We start from the raw sequence: 24,137 nt of genomic DNA on the forward strand, positions 1-24,137 counted from the left end.
ATAACTGTTGAACAGAGAAACATAACTCAGACTTTGCAGAGATTTTTAAGGTGTTATAATTTAACATCAATTGAGGTATAGAGTCAAGGCCAAATGATCCACATGAGATGTCAGTAAAAAATGACAGGATAGAAGAAACCAGTCAAAGCATGAACATCAATGAACAGTTATTACGTTAAGTACTTTGCGTTTGTAATTCTGGCCCCAATTTCAGGTTTGGCAGAGAGGGTACATTGTTGCAAAGGCAACAGAGAACCCTCTCTGCCAAACTGAAGGTGCATCTGCCTCTTTTAGAGTTGGACAGACTTCAGTATGTTTACGGCAAAGACTATCTGACTACCACATACAGCTTTGACAGCCCAACAGTCAGTCAAACAAATTTTTATTTTTATGCCAATGGTTTGTAAACAACAGAATACATGTATAAGAACCTTATCCTAACCATTTAACAATTTCAAAATTAAATATTGCAATATTTAAAATTTTAACACAAAATTCATAGCTAAAACAGAAACAATTTAAAAAAGCCCTAATATTATAAATACCCCTTCATACCCACTGTAGTAAAACAATGAAGGATTATTACAAAATTGTCAGGATACCTATTTTAAAATTGGATATCCAACCAGGTCCGTTTTTAGCTGCCTCACCTATCTTTAAATTAAGATATGCATCTGGAGTTTCTCATTTAAAATCAAGATAAAGACAACAACATTTAACTTCCTGGTTATATTTATACCACTTAATTTCTTATTATCACTGCTATAATAATTTGCCTAGACACCTAATTCATTTATTTATCCCAGCACGACTTTTTAAATGCAAAAATAGACCTTGCAATGACTATTGCAATATCCAGGTAGTGCATATCACTAAGAAGCTCTGCAGCCAGTGCTCGATTCTTAATTCCGTATTTAAAAAGTAATGGACGTAAGATCAATTTCAGCAAGGGCAGCACCTTTAGGCAATACAGTAACATGTGCAAAATGTTGCATTTTGTGCAGAGCTCGCATATACAGTTCCCATCAGGTTGGATCATATCCCTTTTTGTTTTCTCATTTGTAAAATAGGGATTGACACCAATTCTTATTCTTAGTAATTCACACCTAATCCAGCGGTCTGGTGAAATATCCAGATATGGACACCAAACTCCCTTCTGCCAGGAATTTGACATAAATTGCACTGATTAGGGAGTTAAATCCCTAATGACTTCAGCTGGCCCTTAGAGACTTCTACGTGCAAGGTCTGGTGGTATAACCTCACCTTCACATGCCTAAAAACAGACTTCAGATTCTTTCTGTCCCCTTTTAATTCACTTTGCTGGACCTAATTTTTACACCAATGGGAGACTTTCTGTTGCTCTCCCTGGCCCAGTCTTTTCCAGAATCTTATTACAGCCATTTGGGCCAGGACATTCCAAGAGGTCAAACCCGCCTTCAGTCTAATGGCCTGTATCATGGAGGAGCCCGGTAGGGACATTAAGGTCTTAGTACATTTCCCTTCCTCGGTGTCCCACCCGCTTTTACCACTAATGCAGAGTAATATATCTTTGTATTATAGTTGTGGTAGTATCATGGCAACGAAAGCTTTCAAGACTGGTCTACGTGACGTCTCCCTATTTTCCCAGTTGAATTTTCTCAAGCCACTCATCAAGACAAGGACCTTCTCCTTTAGGGCCTTCGAGTGGGTATGCCAGTTTAGGGACCTTTCAAGCCAAACTCCTACATATTTATAATCATTAACTATTTCCAGTGTTGTAGTTCTTAGATGCCAGCTAAACCTGTCTACTTTTTTACCAAAACTAACCTTAGTTCTGTCCATATTTACTGTTAGCTGTTTGTAGTTAGGGTAATCCCTAAATGCATCCAACTTTCTCTGAAGTTCCATCTCCGTCTGGTCTAAAATTACAAGATCATCTGCATACATAAGGCTTGATATGTGTTTATCATTCATTCTAAAGCTAGCACCTCTAACCCCATCAGAGCCTTTGGGGGATCCACTACAAATATGGAAAACAGTAGTGGGGCCAACACACAACCCTATCTTAGTCCATTATTGATTGCTATTCTCTGTGTCAATGTCCCCTATGACCTGGGCCCAATTATGCTTATGTAGCTCCTGTATTAGGGTCAAACTTCCATTTGGAATATAACATTTTATCATGGTTTCCCATAAGCAGTTCCGGTCCACCAGATCAAAGGCTACACGGAGGTCTATGAAACTGAAAAACAACCTTCCTTTCTGCTCAACTGACTTCCATGCAACAGAGTAAGAGCCATCTGAGGCTTTGCCATTTATCTGCCTGTTTATTTAGAGTGGGTGAACAACTGGCAACTTTTCAATGGCCGTCACCGCCAGGTGAAACCTGGCAATAAGGGGCAGTGAAAACGGCAAAACGACCCCCACTCCATGGCCACCACTTCATGGGGTTAAACTCCCATGGCGAGCCAGTCAATGCTTTAGGATTTTGTTTTTGAAAATAAATAAAACATTGAAAGTTTGCCGTACGGCTCCTTCATGTTGATGGAGATGTCTGTCAAACTTTCAATGTATTGTCAGAAACCACCATGATAGCGGTTCCTGCCAATACAAGAGATGTCTGCTTGGCCACTTGACAGCTTTAAATTTAGCATGCGGGCACTCCCTCAGAGCGAAGGAGTACTTTACTTCATTTCCCTGATGGAGTAAATTCCATCCACAAAACTCTAAATCAGGACCTTATTGTTCATTGAACATTTGCAAACCTATGTTAAACATTTTGTGTTGGTATTGTTTACCACCATCTGCTCTTCATAATCAAGATCATTAGAACAGGACAATTGGCTGTTGACGTTAATTCATTACTATCTTTAGTTCATTAATGATGGCCATCACCGTGAACACTTTCCAAAAGTCCTTGATTAGGTCTGTGTTGTCAAGGAGCAACTGCACTGACCAAGCCACTAAATATTTGTTTTACATAAAAAAATCTCTGTCTTTGGTATTTTCATCCGTTGCTCATCCTGTACTTCACAGAGATCTTATTTATCAAGCAAATGATGTTTTTCAGACATCTTTGTTCCAAACATTAATATGGTTTATTAGACATGAACAAATTAAAAATGAAATATCCAGCTTGGCAGACATGGAGAGGTAGTTGACATTGTGATTCCTATTTGCGGAATTTTCAAATAATGTTAACTCAGGTTCACACACCCAATAAAAATGATTTAAAAAAAAATCAATGCACACATTAGTTTTGTTTTCTTTATTGGAGCACTTTGGTGAACATTCAACTCTCCTTCCTTCTGTAACTTCCGAAAGTAGAATTGCTGTGCTGATGTCTGCACTAAATCCCTAGCACATGTTGCTACAATTTATACCCTGGTACATGGTAAGGCAATAGATACCGCCCTTCAGATGCATCACTTGCATTTTTCAACAGTCTTTCATATCTGAGATGACGCAATAAATGCAAATCCTATGATGACAAATCTGGTCAACCATTAGATGTTCAAGTTCTACTTTCTAGTGAATTTCCCCAATTCAGTATGACTATCCAACATTTCCTCTACCTTGGAGGAACTTTTTACATCTAAGAAAAAAAGAGTCAGTGTATACAAGGAATACTACTGCTACACAGATTAAAAAGGTATCTTCTGAACCTCTGCCAGCTCTCTCTTTTAGCTGTATTTGCAAACCCTTGATACATTTGAATAATTTATTATAGGTAATTCAGGAGACTTTATTAAGCATTTCACAAAAACTCAGGTATAAGCTACTTCCCTTTCATGATCTAGTAAAACTTTGGAACAACTAGTCAGAAAAGGGCAACGTTCCTGTAGAATCGTAGTGGTTTTATAACAGGTCATATCTAGCCCATGATTTCTTGGATTCTTTATGTCGTTTTGAAGAAGGACTTTTTTGTTGTTAATGTTCACAAGATAAACCTTGTTAGAAGGATGTTGGACATCAGCAGCGGTCCCATACTCACAGGTATTTCAGCTGTGGGACAGAAACAGTGATATTATGTAAGACAACACATTCATGTTACACTTACTTACGACATTTCAGGCACAAATTATGTGCTCAGGGCTTGGGGAACTGTATGAACCCACTTGTTAAAACCCTGAGAATGACCTATCAGGCTGCAAAACTTGTGTATAGGGACTTTGATGACCCAAGAGTTTAGAACATCTATGGAAAGTTGATGATGTGACCCAAGAGTTTACAGTTTTGAACAAAGAGGGATTGTTTGATATAAAAAATAACACTACTCATGGATGATCTAAGAAAATACAACAATCATTAAAGGGGATTTGTATAACCAAAAGAAGTTTCAACATTAATTCAAGCGGGATTATGTAGCCACAAATAGAGAAAGAGGATTATTTGGCCTGCAAGAACCAAGAGATTACAACTCTGAGGAAGGGGGTACTGAATTGCCCAAGAGGTTAAAATTTTCAGGAGTTCAATAATTGAATGACCCAAGGGGTTACAATAGTCAGGAAAGGGGATTGGGTGGCCCATTAGATGGCACAATTGAGAGAAAGGAAATTCCACAACTAAATAACTTGTGACATTGAGGGAAGAGGGATTGTGTGCTACGTTACTGTGCATTTCTACAGCAAAGCACTCATCAATTAGTTTGCCTTTTGGGACTTTGCACAAACAGGAGTTGTGATTTCTTCAAAACATTTGCGTGGGTCTGTGGTTTAGAGGGTGATTATTATCCTCAGTGAGGTGTTCCTTGGATGGGGATCTCTTGGATCTTCTAAGATAACCGCTCCAAATTTCAATTGAGTAGTGGGTTGTCTCTTTTTGGTGAAGTTTCTGATCTTAAGGCTGTCTGTCTAAATTGGTCAGTTACAGTTGTGTTGTCATGTTGGTGCAATAGATCTTATGGCCTTCCCAACAACCTACAAGGCAATGTATCAGGCCCTTTTCAAAACTGTATTTGTGGAGGTTCTGTTTCTAGTCAGGGGTGTATAGCTCCTGATCTAGGTTCAAATGAAACATTCCACCCTAGGTTAGTGTTCCCTTGACGCCATGTTGTTGTAAGAGGTGTGTCCCTATCTTGCACTGTTTCTATTATTCATGAGTAACACTTTTGCATATTGCCACTCATTTATGACAGTGGCTCCACGCTTGGTCACCTCTACCTAGGTCTCTGTGTTCCATACTTTTCCTTGTTCCGCCCAAGTGAACTCCAAGGTTTCTTTACCACAAGGCTGTATATTCCAATGTTAGCTAACCTTCAAGTATCCTTGTCATTCTGTCACGGCTTCATGAGCTAGATGAATGATCAAGATAGACTTGCACAACAGATGGATAATTAAACAGACACACCTATCTAAGAATAGCTCAGCGGAGCAAAGGCACACCTCTGTAGTCTGTAACCAATGAGTGGTATCTCTGCTGTATGCACTAAGTGATATACCAGCCATCTGAGCATGGGATTGATCTTGCAAAGGTGAGCAATAGATGTACCGACTGTGGTATGTGAGAGGTAGATCTGCTGTATGTGAATTGAGCGATATATCTCTGCTGTCTCTTTGGGGCAAGGTATAATTCTATCGGATAAAGGGATGGCCCTGCTGTCAGTTGAAACCCAGCATGTGGTGTCTGGCCCCTGTCTTTGGATGTGTGGCAGGCTCTTCTTTCCCCTCTAGCAATCTGTCATCCATCTCATCATTCAATATGCGGAGCCATGGAAAGAATAATCAGTCTTAAGGCTGTCAACAGAACAATGCAACAAAGGCAATGGCCCCTATTCTGACAAAACACATATGAAATTAGAATTTCAAAGGAATTTATAATAGGGAAATTAAAGAATGTATAGAAGAAGTGCCATAAACTAACATCTGGAGTTCTCTTAAGTGTTGTTATGTCTAACCCACAGACACTTTTGAAGCATCTAATTATCAGCGACAAATTACCAAGGAACTGAAAAAGGGTAGATGAGCTACCTTTATTCAGACAAACATTTATTGAGAAAGAACACAAAACATGACCCTCTGCATATAAGTGTCAATTCAGTTCTAGGTGAACTGCCACTACCTGTGTTACAAAAATCTTCTAAGGATCCAAAGATACATTGTCATGCCCTTTCTCATTATGGAGAGTGTTCTAGCACAGACATGGGAGTGACACCCATGAAAATGATTTATCCCCATTGAGCTGCAGAACATTTCTGCCAGAGAATATTTGTCAGGAAAAGGTGCCACCTATGGGTGCAACACAGAATATCAAATAAAAAGGAATCGATCAACAGATTGCCCCCACTATGGTTATGATTTTTCTTCTAGAGAGGGTGAGGAGAATTCCAAGTCTCCTGTCCCATCTGAGTTGAGGGAATTCTGCGTCATCTCTCTAAGGCAGCCTTAGATAGAATCCGAACGAATCAGAGGTTGCCTGTGTGGGTTGGGGGAATGGGAGCCACCACGACTGTAGCTGCAATTCACCCTCCCCCCCCCCCATTAATACAGTCAAGATCCCTGAAGCACTGGAAGATCCATGCACCTACTACCAGATCACCAGCTAAGATCACTGGTCTGTCATGCTGTGCAAAGGTCAGAGCTGCACCGGTAAGGGTGGGTAAAGAAGGTAAAATTGTCTCATCTTATTTTCACCGCATGCCGTACCATGTGACAAACCACTAAGTAAACCGGTGAAAAAAAATGGATTAGGCATGCGTACTGTAATTTGATTGAGTACCAGATGTGTGAAGAACACGTCTTGTAAAGGGGATGAAGGTTTATGCAGACAGAGGAAGGAGGAAATATGTGTATGCAATGCTAAGATAAGACATAATACCTACCTAGATCAGTATACTCATTTCATTTGAAATAATAAAGATAAAGGTTAGGGTACATTTAAAGAAACAACTAGGTAGAGCAAAAGTAAGTGATTTAAAAGCATAAATATAAAAATGTATGTTTTATATTAGGGAGAAGTATAACCAACAAAGCAGTGAATGATGAAACAAGTATCCATGTGAGTGGTAGAAAAGCTCATTGTTAAAATGGTTCAACATACTGATCATAAAGTATAAATGAACTTAGTGGAGGGATTATTTAAAATCAGATGGTGAACAGAATGATAACATAGATCTTTCCAAAATACCAGTTTTAGAATGATATGTTTCTCTCCAAATGCAACTCATACCATACGCCTTCTCTTCCAGCTCTAGAATACACCCTTGGCTGTCACTGAGAACCTGGCAGCCAGTGCGGCAGCATTTGCTCTAAAAGAAAAGCTCTTTTCCAAGAGCTCCACTGTGCAAAGTGTTTTGTATTTCAAAGACAAACTCCCAAACTGTTCAGGGAGTTTTCTCCCTGTGGGGTGGGGTCATTGTTTGATGTCTCTGCCTGGGACTGCCATACCTCGTATGCGGTCCAGAGCAGAGAAATGTGATTGTTACCTCACCTGCTGAACATTCTCTGGTTGAAATCCTTTGGTTCCCCCACCACTAAATGGGAAGGGAACCCATGAAGTAGGTGGTGGCGTCAACCAAACATTTTACCCTCTGCAACAATCCCAAAATTAGCCTCTATGTGTTGATCCCCTGGTAAATGAATAAGGCAAGAAACCAACACATCTTCCCACAGTGTTGCTGTTTAGATTAATAAATGAAATATAAAGGATGCATCAATATATGAGCATTACCTGAAGATTACAGTCTGTTTCGATGGCTGAGCTTCTGTCTGGAGATTGTTTCTGGCTCAATGTAGTGGTCAATATTAGTGTAATACAGAGCATCCTCACTCTTTTTGCTGCTGCCTGAAATAAAAAAAGTTCAGGACGCATTGTACAATCTTCACTCGGTGCACGTCCTGTGGCACTGCTCGCCACTGGAAGCGAAGTAAAGGCTAAAAGATAAGTCAGTCATTGAGGCAAATAACCTATTTGAGATATGGATTTCTCTTGGCCAGTGTACATGGCTTACATGATCCAGGCACTGTTATGTGTCTGGCAACAAGGCTTATGTTATGGAAGCCATCTGATAGGACTTAAACCAGAGACATTTGGAAAGAGCATCAAATTGGATGAGATTAACTGGTGTGTTCATGCACTTGAAGTTTTTTTTAAAAAAGTTTATTTATTATGCTTGATTAATTAAAACCATTGCATACACTAAAAATAAAACAACAACAATAAATAGAGGGATAAATAAAATCTTACGGGACATTAATGGAAGTGCACAAATTATTAAAACATTCTGCACGTTGATTGTGTTTGACTGTGAGTATTATTTCGACTTTGTCCATTCTTGTAGTAATTATGTCAGTTCTTGTGTTCATGCATTGTACGTGTAGTCTCTGTGAGGATGTACAAATTAATCAGTCTTTACGTGATAGTACTTGCAGCTTTGATTTCGGTGGAATGAAGCTAGATAGAATATAATGCAGACTGAATGTGGAGGATCTCTTTAGCATGAAACAAAGCATAACCTAAGCTGGTTGGTGTGTTAAATTTGCAGCATGTATTCGAAATGATCAATAGCAGCGAATATTTAGGAGCACCTGCAGATCATGCACCCTTGAGCCTACTTGATGGCTAAAAGATACACCTGAAGCATTTACGCTGCAAATTCATGTCAATAATGCGTTTCCATTATCCAATAATTCTAGATTTTGCAAACGGGAATCATTTTTGTATTTTAGATAATGTACAACCTCTCAATACACAGCATCTATCTCTGCCCCTTCTGTTTAAGTAGACCCTCTGAAAAATATTTGGGATTATTCACAAAGATACATTTAAATCAACTCATTCCCCGAGGTGAAAATCTATATGTTGCGCTAGTCACACGTAGATGTAGACTTACATGTCTCCTCCCCCTCAATTTAGAGAGTGGAGACATTCAATGCTGAATTTATAAGTGTAAACCTGCCACTAATACATTTTCACATATAAGTGGATAGCATCACCACCCTATGTGAGAGTATAGAGAAAATAATAACGTTTATTTAAAAAATATTCGAATGAAAATTGTAATTGGGAAATCATTCAAACACTTGAAATAAAATGTTTTTTTAAAAATATTTATATTATTTAAACATATTAACTAATTTTATAAATACGCTTTCAATCAAAACAAAGCAAACCCCACCCTTCCAAGCATATTTTCAATTGGTAACTATGTGTTTCATTAATGTGCATTTTGTATAATCTTAATAAAGTTTGAATACTATAATTTTATTTTTTATTAAATAATTTTACTATATGTTTTTTAAATGTTATGTCTAAATAGTAATGTAGAAATGTCAACACAAGTATATATAGATATAGATCTATAGATTTAGATACACTGAAAAAAATAACGGTTAAAGTGACATTATAGTTAGGTGAACATGTCAGTTTAACTCAACGTTCGAAGCAACAACAACAAAAATGTAACAGTTAAGGTTACTTCAAGTAACTATAACCTGCATACCCGCTATGCACAGTGTTGTCGTCAACGATATCAGTTCAGACGTCATCAGTAGTGTTATCATGTCAAAGACATGTCATGAGCATTGTAATATGTGAGGTCAGAAGCAGTGAATGGCAAGGGCGCAGGTCATAGTTAGCTGAAATAACAATAACCTTGTGATGTACTCCTTTGACTGTCTGTGGAGTGAGGTTTACTGCAAGACCAAGGCCAGGGCTGCAGCCAATCCAAGCATTCAACCACCTGCAGGCAGCCAGCTCCCACGTGCAAAGCCTGGTGCAGGGTTGGCTACAGGGCTTGTGCTCAACCATCCCACAGACAGACAACCTTCTGCTGTGCATGGCCGCAGCTTACGGGTGCTTGCAGAACCAGGCCTATGGTGCGACCCCTGCACCCAATCCCCCGCGGGGGGTGTCTATCGGAATGCATGGTCTTTGGCAGTGTATGGCGTTGGTTTGGCCACGTCCAGCACCCCATGGGCGGGAAACCCCCCCAAACTGTGTCTGGCATGGGGTTGGATGCATGCGGCCATGCACAACTTATATATATAGATGTGGTTTTAATTGAACTAGGAATGCATCCACTTGGCAGTTTATTTTGGCACTACAGATCCCATAATGCCGCTGTGTGGGACACGTCCAGTGGGCAGGAATTGGTTAAATATGTGCGCGAATCAAGGCGTTCCTATGTGACTGATAACCTTTTGCCATTGAGAAAGAGAGTCCTATCTCTCGAAACCCGTCTGGCATGCTATTTGTTGTCGACACCTGTGAATGGCAGCCTGCTGGCAAGCTGACAATATTAAATTAAGTTTTGACTCCATTTCGTGTGTGGCTTCTATCTGAATGGGTTTCCTGCGTTGGTGGATGTAATACCTGCCATCCTGGTCGTGGAAAAGAGGCCCGCTACTGCAGCAGAACCATGCTGATACCTACTAGGATCAACTAGGACACGAACGATCTGAGGCTCTGCAGGAGAGCCCTAGTGACACTTCATCGGCAGCTACAAAGCGGGGCAGGTACCCGTCGCTTGTGTGTCTTCACATCCACTTGGATATGATGCTGTTTTAATTGAACTAGGAATGCATCCACTTGGCAGTTTAATTATGGCACTACAGATCCCGTAATGCCGCTGTGTGGGACACGCCCAGTGGGCAGGAACTGGGTAAATATGTGCGCGAATCAAGGCGTTCCTATGTGACTGATAACCTTTTGCCATTGAGAAAGAGAGTCCTATCTCTCGAAACACTTCTGGCATGCTATTTGTTGTCGACACCTGTGAATGGGAGCCTGCTGACGATATTAAATGAAGTTTTGAATCCATTTTGTGTGTGGCTTCTATCCGAATGGGTTTCCTGCGTTGGTGGATGTAATAACGGCCGTCCCGGTCATGGAAAAGAGGCCCGCTGCTGCAGCAGAACCATGCTGATACCTATTAGGATCAACAAGGACACAAACGATCTGAGGCTCTGCAGGGGAGCCCTAGTGACACTTCATTGGCAGCTACAAAGCGGGGCAGGTACCCATCGCTAGTGTGTCTTCACATCCACTTGGATATGATGTGGTTTTAATTGAACTAGGAATGCATCCACTTGGCAGTTTATTTTGGCACTACAGATCCCATAATGCCGCTGTGTGGGACATGCCCAGTGGGCAGGAACTGGTTAAATATGTGCGCGAATCAAGGCGTTCCTATGTGACTGATAACCTTTTGCCATTGAGAAAGAGAGTCCTATCTCTCGAAACGAGTCTGGCATACTATTTGTTGTCGACACCTGCGAATGGGAGCCTGCTCGCAAGCTGACGATATTAAATGAAGTTTTGAATCCATTTTGTGTGGCTTCTATCAGAATGGGTATATATATATATATATATATATATAAAACCATAAGTTTCACACCAGTTATAGTTAGCTGGAAATTTTACTGACATAAAACCATTGAAATTCTACGTTATAGTTAGTTGGACTCACTATAACTTGCGCGTGTAATGCACTGCTGCTGACGTCACATATTACATCACTCATGACATGGTCAGTGACATCACTCATGACATCACTGATGACACCATCCAGTGAATGTGTGCCTTTCTGAAAAATAAATATGTTTTATATATGTATATGTAAAGGTCAATGGAAGAATAAATGTTTAAATAAGTGTCTTAATTGTTTTTTTTTTTTAAATTGATTGGTTAACTGGCTTATTAAGTGTATTTTAGTGAATACATATATTAGCATTTGTATCAGTGTTTCACTTTGTGTATAAGTGGCTGCATGGGTTGGTGAGTAGCTACATGTGTGTGTATATGGATTATTAGATTTTTTTTAGTATCAGTATGAGTGTCTGTATGGTTTGTTGGGGGTATTACTTAGCACATAGATGCATCAATGACTGACTCACTGTTTGTATGTGTTTGGAAGACGGCATATGTGCAGGACTGTATGGATGAATGAGTGTGTATATGTGTGTGTTAGTGAGTGAATGACTGTCTCACTAGTGTCTTTATCAGTAACTACATATGTTTTAATCTAGTATATGTGAGTATTGATGTATATAAGTGAGTATATGTGAGAGTGAGAGATTGTAAGAGTTCCTGTTTAAATAAGTATGTGTTTCTATAAGTGATTGTTTAAGAGAGTAAGTATGTGTAAGTTTCTTTAGAAGTAAGGTGGTAGTGTGTGTATAGCTGTATATGCAAATAAATGGATGTTCAATAGTTTATTTGCATGTGTGAGTATGTGTGTGAGCAACTTTTTGAAGACTGTCGATGTGTTACAGGATGTATAGGTGTATCACTACATATGATGAGTGAGTATATGTATGAGTGGCTATATAGAACTGTTGGTGAATTAGTGGATGTGTATATAAATGGTGGAATTACTGAATTGGTTGTTGTAACTGGTATGGGTATCTCCTTTTTTTTGAAAATGTTAGTTTCTATTTTTGAATATGTGTTTCAAGGGTTACAGTGAAAGGAGGTCTGTCACTCTGTCACAAGGATGGTGTCATCAGTGATGTCATCAGTGATGTCACTGACCATGTCATGAGTGATGTAATATGTGACGTCATCAGCAGTGCATTACACGCGCAAGTTATAGTGAGTCCAACTAACTATAACGTGGAATTTCAATGGTTTTATGTCAGTAAAATTTCCAGCTAACTATAACTGGTGTGAAACCTATGTTTTTTTCAGTGAATTTAATAGGTTTTTTAAATGCTAATTCCTAACTATAACTGGTGTGAAACCTATGGTTTTTTCAGTGAATTTCATAGGTTTTTTAAATGCTAATTTCTAACTATAACTGTTGTGAAACCTATGGTTTTTTGAGTGAATTTCATAGGTTTTTTAAATGCTAATTCCTAACTATATATAAGGGCCAAACCTATATTTTTTTCTTTTGAATTTCAAAATTTTGTTAATAGCAAATGTCTATAGCTATAAAATGTAATATTTTTGAAAAAGAATGAATCCTATATTTTATTTGTATTTAAAACAATTTTTTAATGTATATATTTTATTTTTATTTTTCTTACCCTGGAGCGCTCCCGGGGCGCGCCCCGGTGAGCGCCCCGGAAAGCGTAGTCTTTTGAAGCGCCCCAGGGCGCGCTCCGGAGAGCGTCCCGTTAGCGCTATTGCCGCGAACGAAAACATCATCGTGACGTATCACGTAGCCGCGTCCACGTGATACGCACTGCGTAAGCGCACCCGGAAGCACTCGAGCGAACACGATCGCGCAACGTAAATATGTGACGCGCTTACGCGACGCGCCCGGGGGCGAGCCTCGTAAGCGCGTCAGTCATGTGACCTGAAAATAACACTTCTCATTGGTTCAGGCCTTTTTTTCTCCAAATGATGAAAGACCCCACCTTTTTTCCTTATTCTGACTTTGTCCTTTGACTTAGGAAGACCTGTTTTGCAATCTTTGAGGTATATTTTGTACTTTGAAATGGCTTCAATAGCAGCAGCAGCTGGAGCATCTGCACCACCACCACAACCACCAAGAGGACCACCACAAGATTACATTGGTGGTCAACAGGAGGAGGAGGAGGAGGAGGGGGAGGAGAAGATGGCTGCAAGAACACAATACCCCATACCAGCCAAAACCACACATTGTATGGGAGTTTTTATTGATCCCAGAGGGCAAGAAAAAAGTCAATGCGGCCAAGGTGACTTGCCTAATCTGTGGCTTGGAACTTTCGAGGTGGAACTCTTATAAAAAATACTCTTTTGGAAACCACACCATGATTCGCCACATGCAGCGCAGGCATCCGATGAACTATTCTGCTGCAGAGATGAGGGAACTGGCCAGTAACCCTCCCCAATCTTCAAGCACCACCTCCAAAAGAAAGCAACCCACTCCATCGGGACCAGAGGCAAGGGAGACGATCCCTTGCATTCAGCCACGGTTTGCGGATTTCCGTATAACATGTATCCATTGTGGTAAGACCATCTCCTATGGTGAACTGAGCATAAAGCTTATCGTTCTTGCTGGGGACAACCACAAATGCCCCAAAAAACCCTAATTTTTTCTTTTTTTTTTGTTGCTCCAGTTGAGCCATTTTCAATTCCCTGTTTTTTCGTTTCTCCCCATAAAAATAACAAAAAAAATATAAAATAGTTCATAAAAGCCAAAAAAAGTACAAAATGTTCCAAAAACACAAAAAAATATAAAACAAAAAGAAGAAAAAAAACAGTTCTTTTTAGAACTACCTCCAATTTATAAAAAAAGGCTACATTTTTTAATAACTCTGTCATTCTTCTTTCCCCATGGGCCGCTCCCCGCTCCGCTCCCCGGTGCGCGTACCGGGCGCTCCCGGCGCGCAAATCAAAAAAAAAAATATATATATATTTTGCACCGCAGGGCCCTTTTATAGCGCCCACATCAAACCTAGGGGGTCAGGGGGTTCTACCCTGCCCCCTTATGGTCATTTCCCCCCTTTTTTTTTCCACCTCTTGTGTCTCTATCCTACCGAGACACAAGATGGCGGCCGGTCCGGACTGTTTCGAATGTTTACAGACACCCGAGAGCCAATCAGCTTTCCGTGCGCACCTCGGGTGTTGCGCCCGCTGACGCTCCCCGGTGCGCGTACCAGGGCGCGGCCATAGATATATATATTTTTTTGAACCTAAATTACTCAAAATCCACTGGAGCACATATCTTGAGACATAGCAAAGGCACATCGGGCTACCAGTCCCTACAATTTTGCCAAGTTTGGTGGAAATCCATTCAGCCGTTCGGGCTAAAAGTGAGTTTGACCGCCCTATGGAAATTAACATGGGGAAAACACGTTTTGGGACCCCCCTTTTATCTCAGCCCCCGCTTGACGAATCCCCCCTAAACTTGCAAGGAAGGACCAGAGCTCCGTGAGGCAAATTTGAGGACATTTTCAGGCAGATTTGTCAACCGGCGGCAAAGTTATTCCACATAGAATTTTGAGATTTTGCATTGAAAAAAATCCTAACTATAACTACCTACTGGCGACCGCCAGTAGGTAATATATATATATATATATATATATATATATATATATATATATATATATATATATATATATATATATATATATATATATATATATATATGGACTACAGTAACTTTAGTCTATTTTGTGAATAGCAGTGGTCTTCTTACTCCTTAGTGGGTGAGTGTTTGTATTAGCATAGCATGTCCCTCTTTAATTACTTTCCTACATTTGCTTAAACCTCTTCCATGTTTTGAGTAGTTATTCCTAATTTTCTTACCACTCACCTGTTCCATCCCATATCTACACCTACATTGTATACTTACCTGTGCAAAGATCTCTGCCAGGTTGACAGAGAGCTACGTATAAAAACGATATAAAAACGATAGGACAAGCAGAGGTCTCTGCATGTTCATTTGTGAATTGTATTTTGTAGCATATGAGTAGTCCTACCGTGTACGACTCATATTGTCCAAAACAGAGTTTATGACTATAGTTTTGATTTTATCTGTGTCTAGGTGACTGTCAATCCACCAAGTGCTCTGTATGAGTCAAAGGGAATTTTGCAATAGGAGGAATGGACTGTGCTTTTATTGCACAAGCTTTAGGGTTGATATTGAGCATAAAAATGTCTTATCTTAAACCTAGACAAGGAAAGCAACATTGATGTCTTACCTCTTCCAGAAATACATTGCATTCCTTCCAGTGAGTCGAAGTACTCTTTACCAAGCCATTCTGTATATGTGTCTTTATCGCCCACTGCCACAATTCTTTCTGTCGCGTCCTTAAAGATGAGGTCCTCCCCACCATATTCTATTGAACTGAACATGGAAAAGATTTTGACATTGTCCACTGCAAAGTATTCCTGCAAAGAATATTATATGTTGCATCAGATTCCATCAGTTTGGTCGAAACATCTTGTCTGATTCCTGTTTTTTTTACTTAAAATAGGAGAGATCAGTTCTAGGCAGAATCTAGGGGGCACATGCATCAACCTATTTAGGAAGTGCAAACGGTGCGAATCGGTAAATTCGGCTGTTTGCACTTCCTAAATACGTTTTTGGGATGCATGAAACAATTTTTCAAAATTCGCTTTTTTTTGCATTTCCTAAAAATGCAAATGCATTTAAGGAATCGCATTTGTGCGATTCCTTAAATGCAATGCATCATTTTTTAAAAAAATGCGAATTTTGAAATAGGAAGTGCAAATTAACACGAGGTTGACCCTCGTGTTAATTTGCGAAATTGTTTCAAAAAGCACAAAAATGCATTTTGAAAAGTGTCATGTTACAGACACACATGTCCTTAGGACATGTGTGTGTGAAACATGCACTTTAAAATACATTTCAGGGGTGCAGGGGGGGGGTCCTTTGGACCCCCCTCTGCACCCTTGCAATGCATCAACAAATTGCGATTTCCTAAAAAAAGAAATGCAAAACGGCATTGATTCCTATGGGCCTCTAGGCCCATAGGAATCAATGTAATGCCATTCCTTAATTGCGATTCGCAATTAAGGAATCGCACATTCCGAAATTTAAGAAATCCTAAAAAAATTTAGGATTTCTTGATGCATAGGATTTTGCAATTCCTAAATAGCGATTCCTTAATTTTCGCTATTTAGGAAATGCAAAATCCTAGATTGATGCATGTGCCCCTAGGTGTCTTTGTCAGAGCCATACACCCACCCACTTCATTTATAAAAAATCCTGGGGGATAGCAATCAGACACTGAGCTAGGTTTTCTTACCTCTATAGCTAAAATCTAAGCCTGTTTTAGGCAACTTAATAAAAACACACTTGTTTAAATCATAGAGTCAAATCAAATGAGTGTTTTTGGGTGATGGTCTGAGCCCCAAGAAGCATTGGTGAACATTTGCACTATACAGATTCCGCTGCCATACCATGCAGTAACATCTACCATGTCGTTATGCTCCAACTTTCAAGTACATTCTGATATTTTCAAACGTTAAAGCAAAGATATGATGAAAAACATTTTGGCCCAGATTTATCATAGTATTGCATTGCCCTTGCGTCACACAAGCTGTCGTAAGGGCAACACAATACAAAAGTCAGACGTACCAAGCAACGCAAGGCCACCTTTTGTGGCCCTGAGTTGCTGCCCCAGAAAGGTATTCCATGGTTGTAGTGTGGGTGTTCCCACACATCCACCCATGGATTCTGACACATTCCCTGATATACCAAGACTGGTAATCCTGGGAATGCATCAAAATGATACACCTTCGAAGGGGAGTCGCAACAATGAGAAATATTTTTCTTTCTCTTTGTTGTTTCCTCCTTCTACACGTACTGCATTGCACAGAACACTTAGAAAGAGAAAGAAGCCTCAAAGGATTGTTTTTAAGCAGGAAGGTATCCCTTCATGGCCACAAATAATCCCATCTGAAACGCAGGCGCACTTGCACCACGGCGCAAGGGTGCCTGCGTTGGCGCTAGGCAGCAGATTGTGTGCCAGTGCATGCAGAGAGCAGGAATGCACCGTATATTGGTAATATGGGGAAAAGTGGCAAGCTTCATCCTCTTTATTGCATCATTATACAAAGTTAGTTTTCCACAACCGCAAAGTCATTTATTTTGGTAAACATGTGTGTGTTTATGATACTGAATTTAAATAATTTCTTAGCAATACCCTATAAGGTCAAAATAAATCTAAGATGCACCAGAGATATAATTAAACGTGTAAAAACCTATACTGAAATTAGGGCAAAACTCTAGTAGTAACTACATTCAGGGAAAGGCAAATACAAATCGGATTGCATTTCGGAAATTAATCATGACCACAAAAGACACAAATTGTGCAGCAAAAATCCCGATATTCTGGATGAAACCTGGATATTCTCAGCTGTTAAATCCTAAACAGGAGCAAGACAGCGGGTGATGTTAAGCATCTGGACACTTAGAAATATGTCTATTTGCACGAATGCTCAACAGTGAGCGACCTGTACCATCACCATTCGTACAGTACTAGAAGCTTGCCCCCCAGGTAGGCTACTGCTGATGGCCTCTTGCTGTGTGGCTCGGCAGGTGGACATTCCTCGGAAACTAAGTAGGCATGGGGGATCTCGACTCACACATGTTTCCATCACTACTTAAAATGGATGTCAGTGTTGTAGTGTCATGGGCTCTGGGCCTGCATGCTAATGAATAATTCACAAAGACAAACACAGTGGATATTGTTACTAAAACTAGCTCGAGCACGTGCAGTCTGACTCTTTTATTGGCAGGTGACGCCTGTGTTAGGTGGGTGTCGGTGAGTATAAAAGCCAGCCCTCAAGGGAGTGGCTGGTAACCTAGTGCCTGCTGAGACACTAGAAAGTGTCCAACAGGACACTACAGGTGTCTCCTGCTGGACACATTCACTCGACTGGCCCATGAAGTCGACTCTAATTGAGGATCTATTGAGTGCTTGTCCTGGGTGGATGGGACAACCCAGGTGGGAGGGTGGTGATGAACTTCTGCTGTCTTAGGATCAGCTTGACCTGATTCTCATCTGCACTTTATTACTCAATCGTACTCAGCAGGATGAAAGGCTGAGTGGACCCAGCAGGATTTGAACCTGTGACTATGAGGGCTAACACAGGCCTCAACAGTGGACGCATTAGTATACTAAGCCACCAGACCCGTGTAATTTTCTAGTGTGAGCTAACAGGGTTGAGGGACTGTATGGGACGGCAGCAAGCCACTGCACATCTGCTGGATGAGAAAACCCTTAGCTGATACCTCACTGCTTCCATGCCTGGGTCTTCCTGCACATATGCAGAAGCTGGTCACAGGACTAAAGCTTTAAGTCATGTGGAGGTATCACCATTCCTGAGGGACCCATTTCTTGTTGTTCACTAGCTCAAAGGAACTGTTTGGCTAGTGTTTCATGGGACTGTACCTCAGCATCTGCAAACTCAGACCCTGCTGAGCTTTTACCTGGCACTGCAGCTGGTGACTTAAATTCTCCGGAGAGTGGCACTGAGGGGATCCTGGACCCTCCTGAAGGCCAGGAAGTTACAGACCTCTGCCTGAGTCTGAGCCGTTAGTACTAACTGGCACTGGTGGGCATAGAGGTAGGGGTGGGAGGAATTTGCGTAGTCGCGCTATGCAAAGCTCCGCAAATTGTAAAAAATCTCTGCAAGCACGCAAAAGTTCAGCGAACAGCGGAATTGCTTGTTCCGCCCATTCGCGATGCTTTTTTTATCTGTTCGGGAATGCTGTTTGCGTGCTCGGAAAGCAATATCTTGTGAACACGCATTTTGAAAGCGCAAACAAGCAAAACATTTCTGCAAAGCCATGAATTGCGGAATATTTGGAAATTCCGCATTCACCGAGGAACGCGAAATTACCCACATTCCGCAAATTCCGCAAGCGGAACGGAATTTTCCGCCAATAGAGGTAGTCATGTGGGTATAACCTGTTTGCCCACCTGGGAATTTACCCCTTGTCTGTGTTCTACCAGTTGAATCTTGGCATAAACAAAAGGATAGAACATCAATCCATCGCATGCCTCATTTATATTTATGTTTGACTGTAACTTAGTCTGAGTGGTATTGTGGCCCCTGCTATACCACCAATCTCTTATTGTTGTACTTGTTGCCCCACACTTACTGACCAGAAGTCCCCAGAGCAGGTCCATAGCACATGTCTCAAGCGACAAATCAAAGAACGTTTTTCAAATGCAAAGACAAGTCAGCCACCACTAGCACACTGTCAGAGTTCTTCCCTGATGAGTGGAGGAACAATCCAGCAACCACGAAGCCATAACTGGACACACAGCAACTGACAGTAGAATGTAACAAGGCTTTAGGTGGCAAAATGGGCATGTTGAAAAGCAATCTCAATATGGTTTGTTGAGCATTCTACAATCCACAAGTGGACCTTAGAGCTTGGAAAGGAGAGAGTCGAGCTTATGCTTATGCACCCAGGGCAAAATCAGACAAAAAACTATGAGACATGGAAGGTAGCTTGAGAGGACAATTTAAGACTTAGTTTGGCTGACGTAAAGTGGAAGAAACTGCACACAACCTTATACGGGGGTGGGGGGTAGTACATCAGCTGCTCCATAAGGGACCAAGAGAGTTACTGTAACACCTTGTTGGTGACATAGGCCAAATATACTATGTCCAGCACCCTCTCACTGACATAGGATGGTGAAGTGCCTTCATTTCCGAGACAGGATAACCTTGCTCAGTGCATCAAAGGAACTGTGTGTGGTGGCCACTAGCCCCAACTCAAACATGGTGATTTAGCAAACAGTGGAATGACCCACGCATTTGTCCATGCACAAATAATGCATAGTAAACTGAAGCATGGAAGTGACAAACTGTCCTTTCATCAAGAGACTAGGAAGGTGCTTCAGGGATGTGATGAACTAAAAAAGCAGCCGCCGACCATTTGGGGGAAATATGCTGGTGTTGATCAAACATATCTGCATTTGAACTTCAAATACAGAAGCAAATATTTTGACATAGTTCAAACTGCAGCTGCATACCCATTAGAAGACACAGCATGTGAGTGGTGTACTACTAAGTCTGCATTGTGTGATAATTTCAAGACTGGCGGTGCTAGGACTGGTTTGTTCACAGGGTTTACATTGTGGTCATGAAGATGGTGTTGGGAACTTGAATGGCTAGTAATTTCCCATAGATAGTTGTAATGTAAGTATGTTACACTTAAGTTATGTTAAGTGTAATATAACTATAGAGACCCATTATCCTGTGCAGATGAAGCAGTATTGATGGTCAGGACCAAGCACATCCTTCACTGGGTTTACTACAGTCGAATTTCTTAGCAATAAAAATGGCAACCTCCAAGTATTCGGTTTGGGTAAAAAAACTTGTCTAACTTATCCTGTAGGTTGAGAGAGTGAATATTAGAGCACGTTCCACATATTAGAATATCTATGGATTGTCTTTTTCTCTTATGTTCCCTGGAAAGTCATGGTCAGCAAGAGAATGGCCATGCTGGAGCCAGCAGTAGGTGTTGTGCTTTGCTTCAACTGGGGGGTGAAGGGGCTAAGTAAGGAAGGAAACATCTAATTTTGTCTTGGTGCAGGGAGGAAACATCCATTACAATGCTGTCATTACATTGCACTGCTTTTACAACGCAACTGTTACATTGCAACTGCCTTTACATCGCATGCCATTACAATGCATGCCCTTACAGTGCATTATAACGTACGTAATGGAGATTTTTTAGTTATAGGGTGGGCATGGGTTTTGGTCACTGTTCCCTGTAACATGCACGCATGTGCAGGCGCGCACCTATCTCACCTCGAACGCGCAATGTGGTGTTTGAAGCACGCACAGGTGAGTTCAGCAGCAAGTGACTCCTGCACTTGCTGCATTTCTTGTGTTAAAAGGGCGCGGCTATGAGGCAGATTGTGTGCCTTTGTCAAAGTATTCATGTTAAAAGCAGCGCCCATCATGCGCTGCAATTAACACGATTACTTTAACAAAGGCATTCAATCTACCCAGCAGCCGCGCCCTTTTAACAAATGACAGAAAGGCAGCAAGTTTAAAAGCACCGCATGTGTGCTTGTTGACTTTTTGTTTTCCTTTTGGTACTAGAGCGCACCACACAATCTGGCCCGCTCTGTTACAAAAATCAATGCAGCAAGTGTACAAGCACACGTGTGCTTTCAGAATCGCTGCATGCTGCAGCTCCAAGAAGCACCGGCCTGTAGGGCGGTGCAAACGAAGAAAGGTTAGCCGGAGATGTTGAGGGCTGAACATAATTTCACAAAAATGGAATGTGACCCTTATTAATTGCTGGTGAATTTACAATTAACATTGAACATGACAATGGTGGTGTCACACTTTACCTCCAGTGACTAACCATCACTGGTGGGACCATGCACTCAGAAAGCACGGCTCCAATCTCATGCATGAACAGCTGTTACGGCTCTTGCTTTTTATTTTTCTGCTTGTAATGTTATTTTTGCCTGTGTTAATGCAGGGCTGCACGTAGGAGTATCAGAAGCAAAAAAAGAAAAAGCCAAGAATACATTCCAACTCACAAGTGACATGGAATATTGACATCAACAACTACTCCCCTGCTTACATCAATGAGTACCTAATAGACAAAAGGTGGACTTGGGATCAGGACCTTCAGTCAGTGCCTGCCTCCTTTAGAACAGTGCTCCAAATGCAGGTCTCTGTGCCTCAGTACACTCTCTCAATGCAATCTTCCTAGGTAAGGAGCGGTGGTGCCATCAAGGCACGACCAGTAAGGGGCAGCCCCAACAAGTGAGGGTCAACATCACTGTTCCCTGTAAGGCGCGCGCCTGCGCACAATCTGGCCCGCTCTGTTACAAAAAGAAATGCAGCAAGTCTACAAGCACATGTGTGCTTTCAAAACCGCTGAATGCTGCAGCTCAAAGATGCACCGGCCTGCAGGGGTGTGCAAACGAGGTGCTAGCACCGTCAAAAAAAAGCATCTGCGGATCCGTGGGACAGTGGCCACGGCCTGATGGGTGGAGCGGAGATGTCTGGTCAGTGTGTAAAAGGAGAGGTGGTGGTTTAGGTATTTGGGTCCTGGAGTGAGATCAGAGTTTTGTTAAGTGGAAGTTTTGATGCAACCAAAAGTAGCACAGTGGGTTAAATGCCTGATGCAAAGTACGTGTATCCTGCAGATCACAAAGTGCATATAACGTAAGGAGGTCAGTGCTTTTGTCAGAGAGATCCTTTTGTTCCTTGCAGTGAATAAGTTAAAATCCTAATGTAGAACAGTGAGTTAATAACTATCAAAGAGCTGCATGCAAACTGCAAGGTATATTATTATTATTATAGTGTTATGCTTTTCCTCCCAGCCTTTCATTATTCTAACCTTGCCAAATGGGTTAATTTCTGTAAAAAAAAAAAAATAATAATTCTTATTATTAAATGTAACCCCCAACTATGGTATTATGTTTAAAATTCTGAGTTTGTGCTTCTCCAGACCAAGAACTCTTAAACTATACTGTCCACCAGTATGAATGACATGTGACTCCTACACCTTGTATTCGTCTGTCTGATGTAACATTTACTGTACACTGATTTGCCCCAGTATTGGAACTTTCATAGATTCCCATGCTTTGTATCATTCCCCGTCGTCGGAATGGGAGCCTCGGTAAATAAAAAATACCATAGCAGTAAGCACAAAGTGAAAAAATAGGCCTAGGCCTCATCTCATTTTGTAGCTTATCCACCTCTTTTTGGAAAAGAGACCAAATTCTTGCAATAGCCAATCAGATCAGCCTCACCCCACAGAACCTTCCTGAGAGAGCCTCAGAGCCTCAGATTTGCTAAAGCACGTTGTGCAAGGGAGTCTCCATTGAGCTCTGCTCAATTTTCTTCACTTCTGAGTAGATATCTACAACTTTTTGCCTGTTTTTTCGTCATGTCTGACAAAGAGAAGAAAGCACTTTTTAGTGCCTGTGCTACCTGCTCAAAAAAGAGGTTGTTTGTTGAAGACAAACACGAAGACTGCATTTACTGCTTGTACCCGGACCATAAGGCCACTGAGTGCAAGATTTGCAGGACCTTCTCCACTAAGACCTTGAGGGTCAGAGAAGGCCGCCTGCTGACTTGGTTGCAAAAGATGAAGGATCGCAAGGAGGTTCTGTCTTCGGTCAGTGAGGGCTCTTCTTCTGCTGTGTCATCAAGAAGATCAAGGAAGAGGGGTAGGTCTTCCCCTTCAACATCTAATGAGCCCCATGTGAAGGCCTTGCCTGGGACCTCTGATAGGTCTGATAGGCCTGCTTCCCTAAAATCTCCTCACCACAGTGAAAAGGAGAGGCAGGGACAGCCTGAGGAGTTGCAACCTACAAAGAAGGCTAAGAAAATCGTCTCTGTGACTTCACCAACTTCAGAAAAAGAAAGAGGGGTGAAAAAGCCTTCGTCTACGCCTCAGGACATTGCTTTAGACAAGAAACAGCGTCCGTCGACGGTGAAAACTACAGGTACGTCGACGATTCCTGTCAAGATAGACTTGTCTCTGAAAATGGCCTCGTCGACGATGGCTACGTCGACGGCATCTACACCGTCGTCGATGTTTAAGACGCCTGAGTCCTGTTCGTCATCGACGAAGCTGACATTTGCCACGTCGACGACGATGACGACGAGAGTAGTGTTGACGGCGATGACGACGACGAGAACGTAGACGAAAACAGCTGCCATGATTCTGACGACGAGCTTGTCGACGACGCCGTCAACGATCCATTCATCGTCGACGAAAGCCATCTCACCGGCGACGACTCAGCCTTCGACGACGAGCACAG

General features: G+C 41.4%; 1 protein-coding gene across 4 annotated transcripts in view; it reads right to left on the reverse strand.

Annotated features, from left to right (window-relative positions):
* Nucleotides 1-2,880: 2,880 nt before the first annotated feature.
* The window catches only part of MELTF (melanotransferrin), a 224,771-nt gene continuing 203,514 nt past the window's right edge, over nt 2,881-24,137 (reverse strand). For 2 of the 4 annotated variants that reach the window (XM_086944248.1, XM_086944250.1), the window contains exons 15-17: nt 15,552-15,741; nt 7,648-7,761; nt 2,881-3,984 (exon numbers count right to left, since the gene is read on the reverse strand). In XM_086944248.1, coding sequence (XP_086800374.1) covers nt 7,655-7,761; nt 15,552-15,741 — 297 coding nt within the window. In that variant the 3' untranslated portion in view covers nt 2,881-3,984; nt 7,648-7,654. The remainder of the gene's footprint in view (nt 3,985-7,647; nt 7,762-15,551; nt 15,742-24,137) is intronic. The other 2 variants (XM_086944249.1, XM_086944251.1) reach the window with 1 other exon arrangement.

The sequence above is a fragment of the Lissotriton vulgaris genome, chromosome 11 (genome assembly GCF_964263255.1).
Source record: "Lissotriton vulgaris chromosome 11, aLisVul1.2, whole genome shotgun sequence".
Lineage (NCBI taxonomy): Eukaryota > Metazoa > Chordata > Amphibia > Caudata > Salamandridae > Lissotriton > Lissotriton vulgaris.